The sequence below is a fragment of the Chanodichthys erythropterus genome, chromosome 4 (genome assembly GCF_024489055.1).
Source record: "Chanodichthys erythropterus isolate Z2021 chromosome 4, ASM2448905v1, whole genome shotgun sequence".
NCBI classification, from domain to species: Eukaryota; Metazoa; Chordata; class Actinopteri; order Cypriniformes; family Xenocyprididae; genus Chanodichthys; species Chanodichthys erythropterus.
In genome coordinates, this window is record NC_090224.1 from 16,297,348 (window position 1) to 16,324,480 (window position 27,133).

Consider the following 27,133-nt stretch of genomic DNA (forward strand, 5'->3'; position numbering starts at 1 on the left):
AATTTCCAAAGCCCATATTTGCAAAATATAGATTCTGGGATCTATATATATATATAGATATAGATCAATACTGTGGTCTCATGAGACAAAATCAATCGTTTTGGATCCAACAGCATCCAAAATGTTATGGTGTTGCTAGAGGAGGAGTACAGTGAGAAGTGCCTGGTTCCCACAGTAAAGTTCAGTGGTAGTAAAGCTCTTATATAGGGATGTATGAGTGCTGAAGGTGTGAGTTAGTTGTGCTTTATCAATGCTGTCATGAATTCCCATACCACTGTGTAATTTAATACACAAACTTGAAACAGAAGATGTTACCCTTTCCTCATTCCCTGCATTGTTGCACATTTTTAAACATGACAATGAGCATATGCATTCTCCCAAAGTGAAAAACCTTCTGTGGACACTTATTGCACTCAATCTTAATACTCTTGGGTGCCTGTGGGGGATTCTGTAGAGACGAGTTGAGGAACACTCCCCATTAAAGATCAGGGCATTTAAGGAGCTCATCATCCAGGAGTTAAACAGGACAGATATGGCAATTTGTCATAAACTTGTACACTCCGTGCCAAGAAGGGTCAGAGCAGTTTGAATTATGGAGGGCATACTAAGTGCTAGAATATTATACATTTGTTGAATTTTATGGCTATTAACAATATTATTTCTGTTAAATTTCCTTAAAAAAAAAAAAAAATAATAATATATATATATTTATATATATATATATATATATATATATATATATATATAAATATATAAATATATATAAATATATATATATATATATATATATATATATATATATATATATATATATATATATATATATATATTTATATATTTATTTATATATATATATTCCACAAAACTATTAAAGGTGCCCTAGAACCAGTTTTTACAAGATGTAATATAAGTCTATGGTGTCCCCTGAATGTGTCTGTGAAGTTTCAGCTCAAAATACCCCATAGATTTTTTTAAATTCAGGCTGCGTCCCCTTTAAATCGCGCGCTCCCTGCCCCCCGAGCTCTCGACTTTATTAATCTCTCACTGTTGGAGAGATTTATAAAGAATGAAGTTGTGTTTATGAATTATACAGACTGCAAGTGTTTAATAATGAAAATAGCGACGGCTCTTGTCTCTGTGAATACAGTAAGAAACGATGGTAACTTTAACCACACTTAACAGTACATTAGCAACATGCTAACAAAACATTTAGAAAGACAATTCACAAACATCACAAAAAATATCATGTAATCACGGATCATGTCAGTTATTATTGCTCCATCTGCCATTTTTCGATATTGTTCTTGCTTGCTTACCTAGTCTGATGATTCAGCTGCGCACATCCAGACGTCCTGCCCTTGTGTAATGGCTTGAACATGAGCTGGCATATGCAAATGTTGGGGGCGTACATATTAATGATTGGTGTTATGTTGAGATTTGCCTGTTCATCGGAGGTCTTTTAAACAAATGAGATTTATATAAGAAGGAGGAAGCAATGGAGTTTGAGACTCACTGTATGTCGTTTCCATGTACTGAACTCTAGTTACTCAACTATGCCGAGGAAAATTCAATTTTTGATTCTAGGGCACCTTTAAGCATCACAACTTCTTTCAGCATTGATCATAATAATAAATGTTTCTTGAGCACCAAATCAGCATATTAGATTTCTGAAGGATCATGTGACACTGAAGATTGGAGGAATGATGCTGAAAATTCAGCTTTATCATCATAGGAATTAATCACATTTTAAAGTATATTAAAATATAAAATAGTCATTTTAAATTGTAATATTTCACAGTATTAATATTTAAATGTTTAATCTTTTCAACCCCAGACTTTTGAATGGTAATGCATATTCATTTCATGCTTCTTTTTGCCTTAATTAAAAAAAAAAAAAAATAGATAAATAAATAAAAAAAACTATAATAATAGCTGAAACATTCTATCAATCTTTCAATTCTATCTTATCCATTCTATCAATGGGAGGTATTCTAACTTCAATCTTAAATATCTGCAAAACGTTTATTGAAGTCTGTACATTAAGTGGCTCAGGCTGAATCAATGCTACCTTGTAAGTGCAATAATAAGACCCATTGTATTCTCTGACTGTGGTGGGCTGGACACAATCAAAAATTGCATTTCATTCTGTAAATGTCACAGGATGGCTATGATTAGTTTTAGTATTATTATTTTCGTGGAGAGGTCTAGAAAACTGAAGAATCTTATTATGAATAATTTCTTTTCATGCCTTGTTTTTGCATTGCAAATCTTGTCATCTTATTTTTTCCTCCTTCCTGAGACAGATATTAAGTGGATTTTCTAAGACACTACCCTGACATGTTTGAAATTAAGTTCCAGACCGTAATGCCTTCAAAATGCCACAGCCTAAAAAAGAATTTTATCATGATTGAAAGAATAGTTCATCCAGTAATGAAACTTCTGACGTTATTTACTCACCCTCATGTTGTTTCTAATCTGTATGAGTTACTTTTCTTGTATGGATTTGGATTGATATGAGGGTGAGTAAAGGACAGATTGTTCATTTTTTGATGACCTATAACTTAAAAATGTGAAGTGTATAGACTAATACAATTCCTCAATCACATGTTTGTCTTATCTTCAGTAACATAAACTGTTTCTCACATGTTTGTAGGCGGTCGTCATTTGTAATCAGCATGTTCTGTTGGATTTATAGGAGATGGAGGATCAGTTCGAGAAGGAACGTAACTCTCTAGAGGAACAGAAGAGCCTTTTGCGAGAGGAACTGGACAATCTACGAGAGGAGCTCACTGCCAAACTCAACATGGCCAACAGTGAGGTACAGTAATGTGCTAAAACCTTCATTCAGGCCATATATTATCAATAAAACACTGATCATGGACTATTTACAACTGCACTAATAATGTAATTATTTCCAATAATCAGAGTATAGACTTAATCGCAAAAACAAGATGTGTACATGATTCAAGCAAACCTCATCACTGCTGTACATGCAATTTTCATTATTTTGATTATTTGCTTCAATTTTAAGAATTGTGGTTATTTTTACTGCCATTATTCACATACCTCAATGCACAGCAAAAATGATTAACTCACATATAGTACTTTAGATGTGTTACTGGCCATTGTTTTAACCTACTTGTGTAAATTGCAAAACATTTCTGTGGATTATTTGTTATTTTTTTTGGTGATGCGCCTAAAATGAACTCATGCTGTATGTAATTTTTTTCTTTGACTGTACCAAAGCATAAAAATGCTATGTTTGCAGATATTTAGGAAACATGCTAAGTTCACATACTTGTATCTCTGAAAAACGATGCTGCTGCCAGTTATTCTGCTTTGAAATGTGTGTTCAGTGGCAGAATGTCTGTTTTTGTTTTGGTCTGTGTGATCCCGCCCACTGCCAATTTATTCAATAGTATTTCGACACTCCTGGTTGCCAGTTGGCAGAAAACACAGCATATTGCAGCCAACTGGGTCAGAGATCGCAGATTCTTCCCAACCTAAAAAGCTTCGGCATCCATCTAAAAAGCTCCATGACCAGAGGTTTATTAAAATGCAAAATCATTAGCTGATCAACTGTCATTTGCACTCGTTCCTGTTGCGTGTCCTCAATCTGGCAACCCGCAGCAGCGTCGAGCCTGAGGAGAAGGGGGCGGGGGAAACGACTCTCTCCAAAATTTTGAATTCAGACTGCAGTACCTATTTCAACCACTAGCAGTCAATATTACATACTGCATTTTTAAGTCCACTTTTTTATGCCCTTTCCTCGCTAACCTCCCTCCATCTCTTTCACTTGGATGTGATTGACATGAATGAGTGCTCACTACAGGCGGAACCCTTGCAGTGGATTTAAATGGAATGCCCTGTGAGCAATACGAGTTGTTTTGTGATACAATCGTGTTGCCTTGTGGCCTATGGATCTGCTTGAAGTGTACACATTGAGTAGACTCCCTTGGTCAAAATCAAGGGGTCAAGGGTCTGTTCAAATAAACTTCCCTTGTCCACTTGACAAAGTTGAACACACTTCAAAATGGCGGTGGGTATTCCTCCGAGGGGAAGCGCTTGGAAGTTTGTGAGTGGAGTTAAACATAGCCTCAGTTTATTTGGCACCCCAAAACTGTGATGCTTTCTTTACTGCTACATGGCAGCATTATCCGTGTATATCACATGTACATGTGCACTTTGTCAAGTTTGAATAGATGTGATTTAAGTGTTTACACACCTGTTTATTGCGATTAAAATCAGCATATTTTACTATTATTATGGCTACTACGGTTATGAGCTTAATTGCATGAATTTGATCGAAGTATTGTGTTTACATGAGATCGCAATATCACCTAAATCTCATTATAATCCCGTTATGAGGGTGTGTGCAAATCCATGTAGTCATTGGAACTCTTGATGTTTAAACTACAGCACACTGCTGCATTGCTTAATATTGTCCACTCTTTTCAAAACCTTATGCTGTCTCTGTGAAAGTGATTTAGCAGGTAGAAAGGAAGGCATGGAAGCAGAGGGAGGAGGTGATTAATGTCAGTGTCATGTGTTTATCATCTCATTAGTCTCAATGTGTTTTAATGGGCTTGCAGTACACAAATCTGGCTGGGTCCCATGTAACTTAGACACAGCAGCAAATGGGCCAAAGAGACCCCTGAAGAGAAGCAGCATCACTGATTATTACCCTATCATTCAGTTTAGCCAGGTTTCATTTACTTTTTGAGCCATGCTTGATAAGCACATCACAATTTTCTTAAGTGAAAATGAAGCTCTGAACTTGCTGGAAGATCCATCTTAAGATAGTATCTGTGTTTTATGGTATCTGTGGTTTCTAGCTGGTCTAAGCTGGTCATTAGCTCATTAATCATTAAGAATGTTCCAAAATCCATAAGCTGGTAATGACCAGTTGGTAGCTGGTTTGTTGCTGGTCGAAGATGATGACCAGCCAATGACCTTCTAGAAACCAATTATCCACCTAGGCTACTGTACATATTTAGCCATGCTCCCCACTTGAAGGCTGTTCAAAAAGCACTATATCATTCAATATTTATGCGTTGTGCAGTATTTTTATGTGCATTAGAGTACTAAGTTGTTGATTTAGAAACATGAAAACATCAACATCTCGATTGGAATGAACTTTAAGAATGTGAGAGACTTTTAACAGTGCCCATGAAAAGCATCTCAGATCAGTCATGCAAGAGGTTAAATTTCGGTTAGAATGCCATCTTTAGAAGTTATCCTGCTGATTTGCGGGTCCTAGCTGGTTTCTCAGCTAACCTAGGCTGGTCTTAATGAAAAGTAATTGAAAAATATCTGAAAAGTACCCAAAACCCCTATGAAACCAGCCAACAGACTGACTGACCTGTTAAATAGTTGGTTTAAGCCTTGCCTCATTCTTACGGTGTCCTTAACACAGAGAACACAACAAGCATCTGCTCAAAAGCAAGTAACTTCTATTGTTCCTCAGGTGAGTCGACTCCAGGAGCTGGTGAAGCAGGGAGAGCAGGGACTCGGTTCTGCTGAGGGACACATCTCCAATCTGAAGGACGCTCAGAAGAAGCTTCTAGAAGAGCTGGATGCCACGCGAGCCAGACTCCGAGAGACCAGCAACCTCCTAACAGCCCTTCAGGTCTGTTACCAATGCAATTACTTTAAAAACAAAATAAGAATGGGACTTCATACTTCAAAGTCACGTAACTCAGCTGGTGCTGCCAGATTTGTTTTTTTTTTATTAAAGGTGATGTGGGTAATTTATTTTAAAATATACTGCTTTTGCGCTCAGTTTCCATGAATAGCTTCTAAAAACACCTGCAATGAGTTCATAATTTTGAGATGTGTAATAGGTGCCCTGTTGAATTACACCCACCTGCGTTTTTGGCCCCTGTGTGACACTTCATTAGAGAGGCCTCTTCATGGTTCCTCTCTCTGTCCTTGACCTGAAGCACAGGTTCTCTGAGTGACCATGCATAATGAATCAGTGTGTGTGTGTGTGTGTGTGAGAAAAAACTGAGTGAGCTGAGAAATGAAAATGGATTTCCATTTCCTGGCCCCAGTATGATTGATAGCTGTAAAGAAGAGCCCTCCCTCTCGTCCTGAGTGCCGCGCGTTAGACCTCACAATTACGGGTCATGCGCTTAATGGCTCATCAGAGCTAATGTTCGCTCTCAATCTTTTCCTCAGGGAGAGATGGAGACTCAGAAACAACAGCATGATGCCAAACTCATCTCCACCAAAGAGGAAGAGAAGCTCAAAATGGATAAGATGGCCCTGGAGCTTGAGCTGAAGTGGACTGAGACACTCAGGTAAGAGCACATGTTTCTATGTTACATGAGTTCTTGTAAATGTGCCTTCAGAGATATTTACTTACCATGAATAAGGGTCATCATCAAAATATGGGGACAAACATGTCCCTTAAATTTTCAGTCATTAAAAAGACTTCAAATAGTCAAAAAAAAAAAAAAACTCCAAGGCATCTTGCTCTAGCGTCATTAAATCCATCTAAACCACTTGTCCTATGTAGTGTCGCGGAGATGCTGGAGCCTATGGATGGATAGTCTTTCTATCACAGATTAAATGAAATGTTATTTATTTATTTACTTGCGTAAGGCACAGTGTGTAGAATGTTCGCTGGTAGAGGTTGCCTATTCAAAACAAAGGCGAGGCTTGATGACACCGAGTTTGAGCACAGAATCTTGGAATCTCGATGTCGACACATGTCTCATGAGCAGCGGAACTTTTATTATGCGGCTGTCACCGCTTCCGCTTCTTCCGGTCAAGTGTATGAGGTAACACAGCGCTGTTTATCATATTAGATACATTTGAGTGTGTTGCTGCTGAGCAAATGCTGTGAGACACTTGTTTGCACACTGCAGTGAACTAAATCGATTTTAGAATATCATATTAATAAATGCTGGATGGCTTGTTCTGATAAATGGCATGCAATAAAATACAAACGTATTGTATGATGGAGAAAATGCTGTATTATTACTAAATATAAAGTTGCATCTGGTTATGCTATGTTAGCTACTTGACAAAATAGTGTTTTTTTTCTGAGGTGTGGTAAAAGCATGGTACACGTGGAAAAAAAATGAAAACGAAATTTAAATAATAAGACTAAACGTGTTGAGCTATATAACAATAATTTGTTTTCATGTAACCAAACAGTTGGTACCTTGTCTAATAAAACATGTGATATACTAAAGCATCTTTGGTGTTTCCATAGTTTCTACAAAATAAAATCGGGGGTAACGCGGGTATGACATCACTGATAGGTGACGCACAGACAGTCGGACACATCCATGTCCTGGTTAAAAATAGCTTATTTCTCTGAATTTAAACATTCTTGGAAACATTTGGGATAATGTATGTACAAAAGTCAACAAAATCTATAACATTTTTCTAGTGGTCTTTGGATATTTGAATCCAAAAATCCTACATATTGTGCCTTTACTTGTTTATTTAACATTAGACATATTTCTCTTTTTGGACAATAAAGTACACCTTAAACTTTTTAATAATTGTTTTAAGCATTAGTGCAAGGTCCAACAATTGTGCAATAAAAAAGTAATTAATAATATATTGTATTTTAAATTGTATTCTAAATAATAACTTATATTATCATTTATAATGTAAGATAAATAATAATAATAATAATATATAAAAGTAAATAATAATTAAAAGTCAATTTATTTATTTATTAGTTAGTTTAATTTTTTTTTATGGGTTAAGTATAATTAATGTAAATAATTAATAACAATAATATATTCATATATAATATTTATTTATTTATTTATTAATTCATCAATTTATTGGTCATTGGTAGCCTGGATGCCAGCCGAACTTAGCCCCGCCCACAACATTTTGAGGTCGGGGAGTTCGGTCTGGACTCGATCCGTAGAGGAGTAATTATGCCCGAACAGAAACTGTTCGGACCAATCACATTGTCAGGGAAGAAGAAGAATGAGAAGAAGAGATGATCGGTTAACGAGCCGCTTGAGCTGAGGCGCTACAGCAATCTGTCACGATCATGGTCACAACACATTAAAGAGCCACAAAACGTTTTTTATTGTTTTACTTTTTTTAATAACTTCACAGTTTGAAAGCTGGGACTTTGTTTAATATCATAAGTAACCTGCTCTGTCTCGTTTGTCGATGTGTGGTTAGTATCCTCTTTGCTCCGCGATGTATTTTCCACTCTGTGTGGCGTGACAGCGCTACGGCTTGTCGGACAAAGCAACAGTAACTAAGGGGGGTGAGTCTTTGCGAAAGGTCAATTAGTTTACAACAATGATGGCTGTTGTTGAAGAACTGAGATGTGTAGATTCCGCCATTACGTCCGTTATAGAAGATATCGACAGCGCGTTAATTTTAAAAGAGGTACAGAGGACCGCGATAAAGGCATTTGTCGATGGGAAAGATGTCTTTGCCGTCCTTTCTACGGGATTCGGCAAAGGTTTGATTTATCAGCTGGCCCGATGGTCGCTAAGAGGAGTTCTGTTGACAACTATGCGTCGCTCAACATACGTCACTTACTCTGTAGCTCTGATTGGTTGTAGGTCTATCCAATTAAGGTCTTTCCTGGATTTGTTGAAATACGCCCCCATAATCAAAGCCCAATGGAGCAGTATCAGACTAGCCTGACGTGGTCATACTCAATTCTAGTCAGAATATGAGTCTGATACTGCTCCATTGGGCTTTGATTATGGGGGCGTATTTCAACCGATCCAGGAAAGACCTCAATTTTATGATATTAAACAAAGTCCCAGCTTTCAAACTGTGAAGTTATTAAAAAAAGTAAAACAATAAAATCCGTTTTATGGCTCTTTAATGTGTTGTGACCATGGTCGTGAAAGATTGCTGTAGCGCCTCAGCTCAAGCGGCTCGTTAACCGATCATCTCTTCCTACTAGTCCATTGATAGCATCAAATAAACATGAATGAACATGAGAATGAATGTTGTTTCAATGTTGTGTCAATATGCAAAATTTTTCAAGTTTAACTCCACCGATGTTAATCTTCTAACTCCTGACTGCTTTGTCGGACAAAATAGCGGATGCAGCGTGCTGATTGGTTAGATCGCTTGTCAATCAAACTCCCCAAGCGCTCTTTGGTGACGTGACTGATTACGTTTCTGGTGATAATCTGTCAATCATCGCCCTGACAATGTGATTGGTCCGAACAGTTTCTGTTCGGGCATAATTACTCCTCTACGGATCGAGTCCAGACCGAACTCCCCGACCTCAAAATGTTGTGGGCGGGGCTAAGTTCGGCTGGCATCCAGGCAAGTATCAGACTCATATTCGAACTAGAATTGAGTATGACCACGTCAGGCTAGGTCATTGGTGTTATCAATGTTAAAACTTGTTTTTTTGAAATAAAAAGGGTAATTATGTAAAAGAATAGTTATGTAAGTCATTAAATCAACATTTTAAATAACCTGACCATTTTTTCCCATGACATGAAGGAGAGTAAACAATGAATTTTCATTTGATTTTCAACAATGATTTTTTAATTTGTGGTTGAACTGTCCGTGTAAATGGTTTGTCACCAAGCAAGCAACTTCTCGTGCTTTACGTTCTCTCCTTCCTTGCCAAGCTTATGACTTATATACCCTGTAAAGTTCCCAACAGCTGTAAGTGTTTTGGCATTGCCTCAGAACGCACTGCCTGCCTAATTCATTATCAGCCATGCTTACAACCAGTGCTTAATATCATGGGCCTTCGAAAAAGATAAATAGGTCATTAGTCTGAGCTGAAATAAAACAAAGGCCATTAAGAACATTTTGGTTACTTTGTGTGCTCATAGTTTTGCAAAGTTCACCACTATAATATCCCCCGAAAACGATAAAAATGAGCTAACCGGGAAGGTTGAAGTTGAATAGGCCCTAAGCAGGCACTCAACATGCTTAAACGACAAATCAACAAGGCATTTATTGGATTTCATCCTCTGTAGCTCATTTTCCACAACATTTGCTCAGGATGGTGCCCTGGAGCATGATATTTAGACTTAAACTTGTTATTTTGGGGAATGCGGACCAATATAGAGCTTGTTATTGCTCAAAATAAGTGCTGGTAATGATGCTGGATCTAGGTCGAGAGCCTCATTTTCCAAGAGACCCCTGTTGTGAATTTCTAGGAGCTTCCATGACTTCACAAATCCTAAGCCAAATTAATATCATTTATGGTGCTGAGGACTTATTTAATGGACTTTTTAAGAGCCTAGTCAATTAAAAACAGTATCGATTGGCTTTACAAAAGGAATTTTACAGTGGAAATGCCATGTGACAAGGATGAAATGCTAACAAGCTGCTAATGATGCTAACAGACCGTTTTCCTCAGTGTGTCATGTTTATAAGCATGTATTTCTCTTAACAATGCAGGAAAAGATATCCAAGCATCATCAGAGGACAAATGTTTGGCAGACTTTGTGTTGCAAGTTGCAAGAGGGTTTGTTCATCATCAGGCCAATCTATCAGACAAAGGCACTTGTGTTTTTTCACAGTCTTAAACCATCACTGACTTATTTATCAACACTTGGATTTACGTTGTGCAATTAAGCTTACAGCTGCACTGCACGATAAAGTTCATAGAAACTCCAGATGGATCCTCCCCTTTGAGGCAGCGCCGTCTGGATATCGCAAGCATGCGTGTGCCGAGTGCAACAAATCAAAACTGTTTATGTGATTTTTGTTTGCTGCACTGACAGCTTTGCACTGAGATCATTTATGAAGACAAATTGACTCTTTCTAAAGGTACATAAAGGCTATAAAACCACATACAGCAACATCTGATGAGCAGAAGTGCTGGTTAATTCACCACCTCCTCTTGTGATGCACCACATGACTGGATGAGTCAGTTCCTATGTGTGTGTTCCATTCTGACTCAGCTATAATTTTAGACAAAAAACTGCATTAAAATTTCCCCAGATGTCTGAAAAACCTCTGAATACCATACTTTGAATTGTTTGGAAGAGGAGTGATGGGTTTGTAATACGACCAGGCTGGTTTTGAACATGCCGCTTATGAAACATCTCTAACCACTTGTCCATAACTCCAACCTCTTTCCCTTGTAATTTTGCTTTGTCTATTCATTTGTCGTATAATCCATACTTGGAATAATTTTGAAAGTTATTTTGCGATGTTACATGCTGTATTCAATCTAAGACAATTTTATTCAGAATTTTGTTACTTCTTTTTCATAATTATAAATAATATATGTATTTACTATTATATTATATTATATTATATTATATTATATTATATTATATTATATTATATTATATTATTAGATAATTTTTGTATCTTTAAAAATGTTTTTGTCAGACTGCAAGACAACTTAAAATGAAAAAATGTGATTAAAATTTTGAAAAATGTAAAATAAAATATACATATATTATATTATTACATAAATGTATATTAAATTAATATATATATATATATATATATATATATATATATATATATATATATATATATATATATATATATATATATATATATATATATATATATATATAATGGCATGTTTTTGATATTTAATATACATTTATATAATATAATGTAATATTTAAATCTTTAAAAATGCATAATTAAAGATATGCATTTCCCATTTTGCAATTATAGACATTTATATTTATATTTAAGTAATTTATATTTACATTGTTCATGCTGACTTCATCCTGAATAAATAAATAATAAATATACATATTTTTTATAATTATATCCACCTTGTAAAACCCAATGATGCTTTACAGTAAATAAATGCTGCTCTACAGTATATTATCATTTAGAGATTTTTGCAACCAGAAATGAAAAGATAAATCAGTATGTGTTTTAAAAATCCATTCACGTCTCAGTGTTTATTGCTGTGGTCTCAGGTGGCTCTTAAGGTGCCCAGACCCCGTTACAGCTTCCATTTCCTCTTAAGCAGCAATTAAGACTAATTTCACACCTTTAAAAGGTTTCCGCAGTGTCTCTCCAAGTGTGCGCGGTACTCCTTGCTGACTGTTATTTGGGCATTTTTAGAACAGTCTAAAGCCCAGACATAATAATCATGGATTTAAGCCCAGCACCACACTCTCATGACGTCCAGCAATTACACCACATAATGTGGCGGTTAACCTCTTTTGTGACCTCCGCTGCTGCGGAGCAGAGAAATGTAGGTACTTTGAAAAGATCTGCAGAGCGTATGAATGGGGGCTGGCCCATTTAGCAGCCATTAATGATCAACGGACCACTAACCCAATTGAGAGCTTTATTTATGTGCTTTTATATTTAAATGTATGCAACACCAGAAACCAAATCTGTCCTGTTTTTATTAGATTTCTGTCAAAAGATCTCAGCAAAAAATGTATAAGCACTAAACAGTATGGTCATTAGTGTTTATCTTTGTGTGTGTGTCCACAGGCAAGAGTGTAAGAAACTGCGTGAGGAACTGCGTGAAGAGCATGAGGAGAATAAAAGGTCAGCGCTCACCCAGCTGGCACAGAATAAAGATCAGGAGATGTGCTCCGCCAGAGAGAGCTGGCAGAGGAAAGTGGAGGACCTTCTAGAGCAGGTCAGAAACGCATTAATGCAACTACTAACACTGCAAACATTTCTGATGTTGAGATAAACTTATAGGGGCCATTTTGTGCTACTCAAAAAAATGAATAAACAAAATGAGAAATTGATTGATCAACTGAGCAACTAATTTATATTAATGTAAATAAATAAATACAACCCTACAAAAATAAAAAACAAACAGTCAAGATAGTGAAAAATTTGAAATAATGATAAAAATGTATATATTTAATGTGATCTTGCTTTTCAGTTTGTCTTTTTTTTTTTTTTGTCAATATCAATTTATTTATCAGTGTTTTGTTACAGATTTTAATTAGTTAAATTTTTATTTCATTTCTAATTTGTTTTAGTTTTTAACTGTTTAACTAAAATATTCTGACTAAAATATATCATCATTCAGTGATTTTATCCAAGTGTAGGCATTTCGTTGTTGACTTTCTCAATTGATTTATCAATATTGCAAATTAATATTGAGTACACAATTGGAACTAATTTGCATACAAACTGCAGTCAGTAAGATTTTTTTTTTTTAAAGAAATTAATACTTTTATTCAGCATGGACTCATTAAATTGATCAAAAGTTACAGTGAAGACATTTATAATGTTACAAAGGTTTCTATATCAAATAAATGCTGTTCTTTTGAACTTTCTATTCATCAAAGAATCTTGAAAAAAAAATGTATCATGGTTTCCACAAAAATATTGAGCAGCGCAATTGTTTTCAATACTGATAATATTAAGAAATGTTTCTTGAGCAGCAAATCAACATATTAGAATGATTTCTGAAGGATCATGTGACACTGAAGACTGGAGTAATCATGCTGAAAATTAGCTTTGCTATCACAGGAATAAATTACATTTTACAATATATTGAAAAGAAAGCAGGTATTTTAAATTATAATGATATTTCACAATTTTACTGTTGTTTTTACTGTGCTTTTAATCAAATAAGTGCAGCCTTGGTGAGCATAATAAACTTTTTTCAAAACATTAAAAAAATCTTACCGACCACAAACCTCTGTTTGTTTAAGCATCCTGTCCAGACCAACACAGCAACATTGACTTAACCAGTTATTTAAATCTGGGATGACGCCATGTGTTTATTTGACCAATGGCAGATGAAGGGAGTGTACAGAAAACCTCATATTGTTTTTTGCAGTTTTGTTTGTTGAAGAATGTGGCAGAGAAATTGTGTAGTTTACCTTAATGGTAACAAAAGACTACATGTGAACCTACAGTAAGCCAGACAAACAAGTCAATATGGGGAATACATGTTTAAATAAACTGCAAACCCCAAAGACACTTTTTAAATGGATAAAAGCATCAGAGAAACACAACAGTAGTTGAAAATCTACTCCTGATCCACACTTTAATATTAAAAGTTATTGCAGATGTATCCCTGGGTTACCCTCTGTGCTTTTTTCATATGCTGAACACTCATTTCTGCTGGCCCAGAGTCACTACTGCATTTATACGGTACAGACAGGAGCTACAGAGAGAGGTTTTTTGTAATCAAATCAGGGTGCAAACAATCCAACATCATATGCTACTTTTGCTGAGAGATAACTGCCTACAACAACATATGATTTGATTTATTCTAAATAAAAGTTTGGCCCTGAAACCAAAAACTGCGCTAGAAAGTTATTTTAACAAACTCGTTCAGAACTGTTTTTCATTCTTGAAGCTGTCTGTTTTTTTTTTGTTTTTTTTTAAAGGTGTTAAAGGATTGCATTATGTGAGCCGCTAGATGGACAAGGTGATACGAGATGGGAGGAAAAAATACATTTCAATGCTTTTGCGTTCTATCGCAAATGTTTGTGTTTCCCTAAGAAACCCTTTTTGTTCCCTTGCAAAGCTTTTGGACTTACTCGCAAAGAACTCATTTTTTGAGTCTTGGAAGAACACAAACATTTGCTAGAGAAAGCAAGAGCATTGAGAAACCTTTTTTTTTTTTTCTTATCCCGTCTCATTTTTTCCATCACCATGTCCCTTTAGCATAGTGGATCTCAACCTTTTTGACTTAAAGCCCCCCCCCCCCCCCATTATAAATATTATAAAAAAAAAGAAATATCTTATCTTATTTTAATGTTTGTTTTGTCCTATTCTGAATAATTTTAAGTCATCAGTGATCAGTGCATTTATTGAATGTCAATCTCCCCTACACATTATAGCTTACAAATCAGTCGATTTGCTATTAAACTGCAGGTTACGTGATATACAGTGGGTACGGAAAGTATTCAGACCCCCTTAAATTTTTCACTTTTTGTTATATTGCAGCCATTTGCTAAAATCATTTAAGTTCATTTTTTTTCCTCATTAATGTACACACAGCACCCCATATTGACAGAAAAACACAGAATTGTTGACATTTTTGCAGATTTATTAAAAAAGTAAAACTGAAATATCACATGGTTCTAAGTATTCAGACCCTTTGCTCACCGTTTTGATCTAATACAGCCATGAGTATTTTTGGGAAAGATGCAACAAGTTTTTCACACCTGAATTTGGTGATCCTCTGCCATTCCTCCTTGCAGATCCTCTCCAGTTCTGTCAGGTTGGATGGTAAACATTGGAGGACAGCCATTTTTAGGTCTCTCCAGAGATGCTCAATTGGGTTTAAGTCAGGGCTCTGGCTGGGCCATTCAAGAACAGTCATGGAATTGTTGTGAAGCCACTCCTTCATTATTTTAGCTGTATGCTTAGGGTCATTGTCTTGTTGGAAGGTAAACCTTCGACCCAGTCTGAGGTCCTGAGCACTCTGGAGAAGGTTTTCGTCCAGGATATCCCTGTACTTGGCCGCATTCATCTTTCCCTCGATTGCAACCAGTCGTCCTGTCCCTGTAGCTGAAAAACACCCCCACAGCATGAAGCTGCCACCACCATGCTTCACTGTTGGGACTGTATTCGACAGGTGATGAGCAGTGCCTGGTTTTCTCCACACATACCGCTTAGAATTAAGGCCAAAATGTTCTATCTTGGTCTCATCAGACCAGAGAATCTTATTTCTCACCATCTTGGCAAACTCCATGTGGGCTTTCATGTGTCTTGCACTGAGAAGAGGCTTCCGTCGAGCCACTCTGCCATAAAGCCCCGTCTGGTGGAGGGCTGCAGTGATGGTTGACTTTCTACAACTTTCTCCCATCTCCCGACTGCATCTCTGGAGCTCAGCCACAGTGATCTTTGGGTTCTTCTTTACCTCTCTCACCAAGGCTCTTCTCCCCCGATAGCTCAGTTTGGCCGGACGGCCAGCTCTAGGAACGGGGGTCATCCCAAACATCTTCCATTTAAGGATTATGGAGGCCATTGTGCTCTTAGGAACCTTAAGTGCAGCAGAATTTTTTTTGTAACCTTGGTCAGATCTGTGCCTTGCCACAATTATGTCTCTGAGCTCTTCAGGCAGTTCCTTTGACCTCATGATTCTCCTTTGCTCTGACATGCACTGTGAGCTGTAAGGTCTTATATAGACAGGTGTGTGGCTTTCCTAATCAAGTCCAATCAGTATAATCAAACACAGCTGGACTCAAATGAATTTGTAGAACCATCTCAAGGATGATCAGAAGAAATAGACAGCACCTGAGTTAAATATATGAGTGTCACAGCAAAGGGTCTGAATACTTAGGACCATGTGAAATTTCAGTTTTTCTTTTTTATTAAATCTGCAAAAATGTCAACAATTCTGTGTTTTCTGTCAATATGGGGTGCTGTGTGTACATTAATGAGGAAAAAAAATTAAATGGCTGCAATATAACAAAGAGTGAAAAATTGAAAGGGGTCTGAATACTTTCCGTACCCACTGTATATACAGTACTCGCTAATCAAATATTCTTCAGATGCCTATAATGATCGTTTTCAGCTTTAATCATAAGATTATGATGAAATCCAGCAGATATTCATTAGCTCCATTCACTGACCTCCTGGTGTCTGCAATTGGTTTTATAGCTAATTATTTTTCCATGGTCTACTTGTCTAGAGTTTGGAAAAAAGAAAACAGGCTGAAAAATTACATGCCGATGAAAACATTTCAAACTCTCAGTTTGAGACCTTATGCAAGTTCCCATTCAGAATCCACTTAAAACCACAGGAACCTCAGGCAAGCATCGCTATCGTTTTTTAGAGCATAAGTCTTCCCCACCATTTAAGCCACGCACATTATTGATGCCTCAAATCATGAGGTGTATTGAGAAGAGAAGTGTTATTACGTTTCTAAACATTCAGTCTTGCGGTTTTTGCATCAATTGAAGAGGGACATCTAGAAATGAGAATGTCAGATACTTGGCAGTGGGCTATTTTGAATTCAGCCAGTAACAGAAAACCCTAGCAACCACATAGTGACACAATATGACAACCACCTACAACATTTTATTTTATTTTATTACACCATGTCCTAACCAGACGCGACGCCGCGACAAGCGATAAAAGGTATCTTTTCCATGTTAATCTGAGTTTTTGTCCTAACCACCTGGAACAGCAACACAGAGTATGGCAATGATAATATCAGGTACTGTTTATGCGCCTTATTTAATGTTAAAAGGGCCTAACGTGAGTTTGAATATCGTTCTGTGTTCCCAACTTTTTAGCTGTAATGAAAACAACACTGGCTAATTCACCGCAGATCTTTTAAAATAGTTTTTAATAAAGTAGCTTAAAAGACCTCAGAAGAACAGGCGAATCTCAAAATAACACCAACTGTTGCGTAACAGTCGGGATCCTTAATATGTACGTCCCCAATATTTGCATATGCCAGCTCATGTTCAAGGCTTTAGACAAGGCAGGCAGTATTAACGTCTGGATGTGCACAGCTGAATCATCAGACTAGGTAAGCAAGCAAGGACAACAGCGAAAAATGGCAGATGGAGCAATAATAACTGACATGATCCATGATTACATGATATTTTTAGTGATATTTGTAAACTGTATTTCTAAACGTTTCGTTAGCATGTTGCTAATGTACTGTTAAATGTGGTTAAAGTTACTGTCGTTTCTTACTGTATTCACGGAGACGAGAGCCGTCGCTATTTTCATTTTTAAACACTTGCAGTCTGTATAATTCATAAACAACTTCATTCTTTATAAATCTCTCCAACAGTGTGCATTATCAAACTCATTCAGAATCAAATATAAACATCCAAATAGATATTATACTCACATGATCCCATGCATGCATGCAGTATGCATGACGAACATCTTGTAAAGATCCATTTGAGGGTTATATTAGCTGTGTGAAGTTTGTTTATGCACTGTTTATAGTCGCGAGCTCCGGGGGCAGGGAGCGTGAGGATTTAAAGGGGCCGCAGCCTGAATCGGTGCATAGTTAATGATGCCCCAAAATAGGCAGTTAAAAAAAATTATTTAAAAAAATCTATAGGGTGTTTTGAGCTGAAACTTCACAGACACTTAGACTTATATTACATCTTGAGAAAAAACATTATAGGCACCTTTAAATTGTGTAATATATATGAATACATTGATACATGATACATTTTTTTGTGTCCGCTGTGCTCTTGCAGAGAGAGCCCGCCCACACTCTCTTCTGATTGGCTGTGGTTTTTGATTGATTTTATCGCTTCTCATTTTCACGTCGCATCTAGTGCGGACAGACAAATTGCTCATCACTGGAATCTTACCATATCGCGTCTGGTTAGGACACAATGTTAATCTACATTTTCTTATCTCTATTTTTTATATTTATATTTTAATTATATTTTACTCTATCACTGCTGATCACTTTTGGGGAAAGGTAATGTGTTACAATATTGTGTTTCTCAATAATTTTTATGTAAATTAACACAGCAGCTGGCTCTCTTCTCCAGATTGGGAATGTGATACTTGGCTTGCCAACAATTTTTATATTAGAAATGCCTCTTTTTTTTCTTCTTCTTTTTTTTTTTTTGACAATTGACTAGCCCCAACTTATGTTTCACACTCTTTTTACATGCTAAGACTTTCACACATCCAAATGATTAAAAAAAATATCTTTTTTTTAATGGATTTAATTTTTATGGTGGCCATACTTTTGAGCTCAATGACAGAGAAAATCCATTGCTACTTAGAGTCAGCACTCAAACTCAGTTATTTTTTTCCACTACAAATATTTACTACAGTCGGATTTAATTCGTTCAGATTTAGTTTTGCTTACCAACTATATTTTGACATTTTTAAAACATACATCTCAGGTCAGCTGAGACAGCTACTTATCTTTATTTTTATCTTCATTGTATAATTTGTCTCCTTTCATCATCATGAACTTCATTGTTTTATTTACTTATGTATGTGTGCAGAGTGTTTTGCGGGCAACCGAGACCTCTTTCATTCTCAGAGCTCTAAATGTGTCAGAGCAAGTCTTGCTGCAGCGGCAAGATCTGTAGGGCTTATTGGAATAGCGATTACCGCCACTACAGAAATGTCCTCAGCCTCACCCATCAGCACTCTCTAGTGCACTAGATGCATCAAAGTGAAGCACGAGACCTCCATGCACTGCTTATCTGTTCACGCTATTTTTAGTGGTGCTTGCTGAGGACAATCAAGCATATACAATTATATGTGTTGTTATTTATCTGGAGAACATTTTGGCATACCTCATCCCAAATTAATGCTACAGATGTGAATGATGCCTCAGATTGTGCAGCTTATTGAGGTGTGGTGTGGTAATATTTTTTTTATATTAAAGTTGTGATGAAACGGAAGTAGCAACAAGTCTTTTGTTCCATATTGTGACTTACATCTGAGTGAAAAGAAAGTGTAGGTTCTATTGTTGATTGGTTGTTGATTGGATGGAGGCAGATCTGAATGCGAGCTTGGAGTTTTTTGGTGGATTGTAAGAAAAGGCGGGGTTTATGCAGACTACCTGTATATGATTGGAGAAGTCTGGCATGCATCACCAGAAGTCTAAAGTTTTACCGGAAGATCTGATTTGTAACTCAGTAACTTAAAAACAGTTTAGGCTAACTTCATTTTCACTCCATACATTTACCATACAGTGGGGCAACTCATATTGGAAGTATTTAAAAAGAATAAGTGTGAAGTTTATAATTTTATAAAAGCATTTACATTAATTGTTCTGTTAAAATGTATTTTAGTCATTTAGCCATTTAAATCATCATTTTACAGTAGGTTTTGCTGGTTTTGCTTATAGCAGTTTGATGTCAGTGTTAATTTAATATTATTTATATATCATTATATATATATTTATTATGTTTAGTTTTTAATAATATTTTGATTTAGCTTTTAATTTTTTTTTTTTTACATTTTTTTAGTTTAATTTTTACTGTTTTTGTAGTGATTTTTGTAATTTTTATTAGTTTTTTTTTTTTTTTCAATTAAATATTACTATTTGTTTAATTTATTTTTATTTTAACTTTTATTTATTTCCAGTTAATAATTTTAGTAATTTCAGCTATTTTCCAAGGCAAAATTTGTGGTGGTTTATAGAAGTCTTGCATATGTCACGAGAGAAAGCCTGTCGTTTCAAAGGAATTACGAGGTCTAGAAAAATATTATATAATGAAACACAGATGAATCATTCACAATAAGAGCAATAGCATGCATTTAGAAAATAGATAATAAAAAAATGTAGATTTTTTTTCTTTCTGACTTTAAAGTTTTCACCTGTTGGACCAAAAACTGAGATAGAAAAATTGCAGTAGCTTTCATTGTAAAGAGGTCAGAAGGATCATACTGCAGGGACGTGCACAGGGGGGTTTCTCAGGTTGCCCGGGCAACTGCCCATATGCCCTTCTCGACTCACGTTGCCCTTCCGAGGTGGAAAAAAAAATAAATTAAAAAAATCGTATAATGGATGCAGAATTTCACGTAGGCCTAGATAAAAAAAAAAAATCGCAAAGCCTCATTCACTTCCATATTCGGGCACCCGTCCGAAAGTGAAAGTCAGTAGGGTAAGGGCAAACGCTGTTTACGTGGCTGCAGCGCTGAGCTGCACGCGACCGCACCTGAGCTGAGCCTGCATGAGCGGCACTAGAAGGAGATTGTCGCGGTTGTCGGGTGAGACGACAAGGCTCCGATATACTTCAAACGAACTTCTTTTTCGTTCTTCGTTTAGGAGTAAAACGAACAGGAGTAAACGAACATCTGACGCCGCCCACACTGCTGAGAACGACGGTTAGATGAATATGTAAATATGTGCCGTGCACTTTCTTCTCAGTAACAAAATAAACACAACAAAAATGAGAAAACATCAAGCATTTATTATAGAAAGCGTAAGAAAAGCGTCTAAGTTAATCATAACAACATGGGTATGTTAGCACGAGCTCTGCAAATTAGCACTCCAGTCACGTCACGTCTTCATATATCACTTTATTCAATGGATTGCTTAAAATCAAGCAGTTTTACAGTATCAAACATGAAAAACAGTGTTAGTGCTTCATTTTTTTACTAGCACAACTTCATTTTGTACTATAAAGCGGCTATCCAGTGTGTTCATGTTTTCACCCGCGGAGATCTTACCTCGACAAACTCAACAGATCAAATGAGTCAGAGAAGCGGTCCACCACTGTTGCCAACTATTTTCAAAGGAAAGTAGCTAAAGCCTGCCCAAAAAGTCGCTAAATGTCGTTAGATGACGTCATGCGGCAATTAGTATATTCGTGACGTCATCACGTGGGTTGCATTCTGCCTTCCTAATGTTTTTTCTCTCCTAATCCGTGCTCACATACTGTATTTTAATACAATATAACATAATGTAGCCGAATATCAAGCTGCTCTCATTTCATATTGTGTGTGTGTGTGTGTGTGTGTATATATATATATATATATATATATATATATATATATATATATATATATATATATATATATATATATATATATATATATATATATATATATATATATATAATTTTTTTTTTTTTTTTTTTTTTTTTTTGTTGTTGTCTGGCAACGAGTATGATATAGTGAATGACTACATTTTTATATAATTACATGAATTCAGAGAGTTCGGAAACTGGGTAACATTAAAAACGGTAAAATTAAATTCTTTAAATATAAAACAAAGGAGAATCAGAAATAGTGTTTGGTCCGTGGCAACACTGTGTGCTCGTGTGTTGCTCGCACATTCACGTTTTTTAGATGCCGTACACTCAACTGCTGCTGCTGCTCCTCTCAGACAGCTACTCAATGAACAGAGTATACACTGAGAGAGGTGTGATGGCAGCGGGAAAGCAAGACCTCGCGCTCACAGGACAGTGCTGGGGAAATTTAGAAAGTTACTGAGGTTTGTCCAAAAAGTCGCTAGATTTGTCGCTAGGCACTTTTTTGAAAAATAGTCGCTAAAGGGGTCTGAAAGGGGGGGGTTGTTCATGGTAGGGGAGTGCCCTTTTTTTAGGTCAGAGCAACTGCCCCTCAAAATTCCTGTGCACGTCCCTGTCATACTGTATCTTGAGCTTGAACTTTTAAGAGCTCTTTTTAATTTGCGACAATGTAGAAAGCTTCCATGTTGGGGCCCCTGGGGTCCCTCAACATGTCTCAGCTCTAGAATATCACTGAGACCAGGTGGGGGACTTTTTGTTGGCAAAATTATGCAAAAATATTTTGCACTAGCAAGCACCTTTCATGATTTCCTCAAATGAAAAAAATTAGTTTTCACATTACAACAGCGTTCATATTTTTGTCAGTGTCAGCAGCACATCAGCTGTGATATAAGCAGTGATATTCTGGGCATATTGGAACCACTTCCCGCCGGCTTGAAAATGAAATAATTCACTGATGCGACGAAAAGCACAGCATCGGTTTATTGCTTCCACAAGTGTTGGATTGTTGGCGGGTACGGCACAGTAAAAACTCTCCCCGTCACCCTCTGGTCATAAGCAACTCCTCTAATGGGGCTAGCAGGCCAACGAGTGGGCCAGAGTAACTGAAACCTCCAGCTCTAACATATCGATTGGTGTGAGGAGGGCGTACGTGGTGCCGATGTCTGACTTCTCACCTCGTCCCAGACTGAGTTCTGATTCAGTCTTTGTAGACATGGCTGCTAGACACAAATTCACACCCACATATTCAACTCACTGCTCTATCCGCTGAGGAAAACTAGAGCCAATGTGTGTTTGCACACACAAGCCTGCTAACAGTTTGTGGAAATAGAAATGCCGTGACCGTAAAAATGAATGAAGAGTTCTAAACGCTGCTATCTCTTCTTGTAGTCTTTATAAGGAACATGTTTTGCACTGTTTAACTGATTAGTGGCGCTTGCTAAGTGAACCTTCACGATAACTATTGATTATATATTCCGGGTTCATTAAGCATTAAGCTTAATCAACGGCATTTGTGGCATAATGTTGATTACCACCAAAATAATTTAAAACTCATCCCTCATTTCCTTAAAAAAAATAAAATAAATAAATAAAAATTGCTAAATGGTGAGGAAACTTACAATGGATGTGAATAGGGACAATTTTTGGAGGATTTAAAAGCTTAAATGTGAAGATTACAATTTTATACAAGCATTAATATTATTTTTTTCGGTTTAAATGTGTATTATTTTAGCCATAAAACAGTTTAATTTTTACAGTTTTTTAGGTTTTTATTATTGCTCGTTAGTTGGTTTTCATAAGTGTCATTATTTTAAACTATTATAGTTTTTAATAATATTTTGAATTAGCTTTTATTTTTTGCATTTTCAGTTCTCTTTTTAATTTCCATACATTTTTAGTCATTACTTATGTACTGTTGTCGTTTTTTTATTTATTTATTTTAAATATTACACTTTAGATATAATTGATTTCAGTTTCAGTTTTAGTATATTTAGTTCATACCCGTGTTTCAGTTAGTTTCCAAGGCATTTCTAAATCTAATGTTTACACTTTTTTATTTAAGCTTTATTTAAATTTTTAATAGTTTAGTTAATGATGATAACTGTATTCAGTTGTAAAACTGGATATAAAATTACAAGAAAGATTCATGTTTTGTGGCAGTACTATTTAAACAGACTGGCCCCATTAACTTTCCTCACTGTAACCCCCTTTTTTTTTAAGAGGGAAAATTAATTTTTATTGTAATCAACATTATTCCACAAATGGCGTCAATTGAGCTTAATTTATACCAAACCCAGAATAAGGTTCCTTTAAGATTCAGTGTTCCCTGTTGGTGTTGTATTGGTGTTTTTTTTACTTTTTACTTTCTTTACTTTTAAGAAATAATTTCATTTGTTTTCATTTACCTGCATCTCCTTCTTGCAGATTTCCTTGCTGAAACAGAGCCTGGAGATGCAGCTTTCCCAATCCCAGCATTCCCTGCAGCAGTTGCAGGCACAGTTCAGTCAGGAGCGAGAGCACCTGGGACAGCAGCTGCAGGAAATGGAGCTCGAGCATCAGCGCAGGGAGCAGCGCCTGCAGGAAGCTCACTGCTGTGCTATACAAGACATGCAGGAAGCCCGCCAGCACGACCTGAAGGTAACTGCAACAAAACATAATCTCCCTCCTGTCTCAGAGAGGGAGACCCTTCTGACCTGTATGTGCACTCTTATCTTTTTCTTTCACCTCTTGGCTCTCTGTTATTTGAGTTTTTATGGCTCCGTTCCCCTCTGTTCCGCATCCAGTCTTATCTTAGCTTCAGACAACACTCCTACGGACCATTCACAGACTATCTGATCTGTGCTGTTTTTTACACTTGTTTTTTTGTTTGTTTGTTTATATTTTAAAATGGCATATCATTTTAGTCAGCAAAGATAACATTACATTGTGAACAGGGACCAAATTTAACTTAATATTACTTAATATAAATATTTCTTACTGGCCAAGAAACTGTATTTTACAACCCGAATTCCGGAAATGTTGGTATGTTTGTTTTGTTTTTTAAAAAATGAATAAAATGAAAACTAAAAGACTTTCAAATCACGTAAGCCAATATTTTATTCACAGTAGAACATAGATAACAAAACAAATGTTTAAACAGAGAAATTTTACACTTTTATCCAATAAATGAGCTCATTTCAAATTTGATGCCTGCTACAGGAAAACCAAGAAATTTTGAAAAGATTCAGCTGGGAGAACATCTAGCAACTAATTAAGTTAATTCATATCAGGTCTGTAACATGATTAGCTATAAAAGGGATGTCTTAGAGAGGCAGAGTCTCTCCAATCTGTGAAAGAGTGCGTAAAAAGATTGTGGAATACTTTAAAAACAAAGTTGCTCAATGTCATTGCAAAGGCTTTGCAAGTCTAATCATCTACAGTGCATAACATCATCAAAAGATTCAGAGAAACTGGAGACTCTGTGCGTAAGGGACAAGGCCGAAGACTTTATTGGATGCCTGTGATACTGCATCACTCATCGGCACAATTGTGTCAATTACTTTACTAAATGGGCCCAGGAATACTTCCAGAAACCACTGTCAGTAAACACAATCCGCTGTGCCATCTGCAGATGCCAACTAAAGCTCTATCATGCAAAAGAAAGCCATATGTGAACATGATCCAGAAGCGCCGTCGTGTCCTGTTGGCCATTTAAAATGGACTGTTTCAAAGTGGAAAAGTGTTCTATGGTCAGACAAGTCCAAATTTGACATTCTTGTTGGAAATCACGGACGCCGTATCCTCCGGGCTAAAGAGTAGGGAGACCTTCAGCATGTTATCAGCATTCAGTTCAAAAGCCAGCATCTCTGATGATATGTGGGTGCATAAGTGCATACGGTATGGGCAACTTGCATGTTTTGGAAGGCACTATGAATGCTGAAAGGTATATAAAGGTTTTAGAGCAACATATGCTCCCCTCCAGACAACGTCTATTTCTGGGAAGGCCTTGTGTATTTCAGCAGGACAATACAAAACCACATACTGCAGCTATTACAACAGCATGGCTTCATAGTAGAAGAGTCCGGGTGCAGTCAAGATCTTTCACCTGTACAGAAAAATATGTCAAAGACGACCACAAACTCTCCAGCAGCTGGAAACCTATATCAGGTAAGAATGGGTTGAAATTTCAACACCAAAACTCCAGAAACTCATAACCTCGATGCCCAGACATCTTCACACTGTTTTGAAAAGAAGAGGAGATGCTAGACCATGGTAAACATGCCCACATCACAACTATATTTTGAGACCTGTTGCAGGCATGTGATTTGAAACTCTTTTAGTTTTCATTTTATTCAAATTTAAAAAACGTCCCAACATTTCTGGAAATCGGGTTGTACATTTTTTTTTTTTTTAAGTTGGCAAGTTGACACATATCCGAGTTTAATGGCTTCTCAAACAAGAAAAAATGTAGGACAGGACTTGATTTTGTCCATGTGGAATCGATTGAATGGTTGTTGTTTGCTATTATTGTGATATCATGTGAGTAGCAGGTTTTTCTGGCAGTTATTCATATCATGTGAGTGGCAGTTATTTTGATTAAAGATTACGAGGGTATATAAATTTTTTTAAAAAGGTTGCTGTCACTTTAAGACCTGAAGCACGGATCCATTATACTGTTACATAAGCGCTTTCTTTCTCAACTGTTTTCGTTCACTTAAAACTTAACTGTGTTTAGGTAAATACTCGCCAAGACTGCCATTTTTACATTATTTTGTGCGTTTGACTGTTTAAGCCCAATAAGCAGCGAAAACCAACTCAAATTAGTACTGAGAGGCGGCTTTATGTGCGCGCACTGTGGGCGTGAGCACAAAACCTGCTAGAATGAGTAAAATTATGCGCAATACGTGCAATTATTTAACCTTTCATGATCCAATTTAACCATTCTAATAAAGTATAATAAATAATAAATCACTTTAGATAATTTTTCCCAACACTGTTTCTATTTCATTATAATTATACCTTTACATTTTTGTCCTTATGACAGTATGATTATTTATCAACTTTTACAACAGCAACTTTTACACCTGGGGTATTAAAATCTGTTTCTGTTGATTCTTTAGTAGACTGTTTGTATGGCTTTGAATTAAAATTGCTTGTGTTGCTTACATCAACAAACATCAGAATATATTGTTACAGTTTGTCTTTAACCATGTATTATGTTGCAGTTTCTTTGTAAAATCACTGGCTACTGATGAGTAACCAAAGGCATTTTTATTTGTATCTGGTGCTTAGCGAGTATCAGTTTTCAGTGTTTGTGGATTGTGGATGGATTTTTTACAGTCTGACCACATAAGACCACATCAACTCCAACCTTCAGTTGCTGTTGAAGCTCTTACCTTATACAGAGGCAACCAAGCAATTGCTGACTCTAATCCTTTCAGCCTATTTGTCCACTGGTAAAATTGTCTGTTAGCCCCGTTTGCCCTCATGCAAGAGCCTCTTTCTGTCCCCCAATAGATTTGATGTGGTGAGGCAGATCTGCCACATATCCAGCCCTGCCCACAGCACATCTCTCAGGTTCTTCCTTTCCCATATCCTGGAATAACCTGCCCACTCTCTGCTCTCCTGTCTGTGGGTTAGTAATGGCTGAGCGCTTGCTGTCACAGGCTGTAATGTCTGTTTTATCCAGTACCTGGCCCCTGACGACTCCAAGGGAGAGAAACTCTCACTCTGACTGGAAATGATTACCTTGAGCTGGGCTGAAGTGGCTCCACACCGCAGGCCTGAGGATGAAGGCTGCGAGCGGGGACAGCAGGGATATACTGCTTGAATAA

The 27,133-nt window shown here is 36.6% G+C and overlaps 1 protein-coding gene across 1 annotated transcript in view; it reads left to right on the forward strand.

The window, feature by feature from the left end:
• Window positions 1-27,133, forward strand: part of fam184ab (family with sequence similarity 184 member Ab) — a 161,764-nt gene that overhangs the window by 82,442 nt on the left and 52,189 nt on the right. The window contains exons 7-11 of the mRNA XM_067383181.1: window positions 2,696-2,818; window positions 5,468-5,629; window positions 6,181-6,302; window positions 12,403-12,553; window positions 23,745-23,957. Coding sequence (XP_067239282.1) covers window positions 2,696-2,818; window positions 5,468-5,629; window positions 6,181-6,302; window positions 12,403-12,553; window positions 23,745-23,957 — 771 coding nt within the window. The remainder of the gene's footprint in view (window positions 1-2,695; window positions 2,819-5,467; window positions 5,630-6,180; window positions 6,303-12,402; window positions 12,554-23,744; window positions 23,958-27,133) is intronic.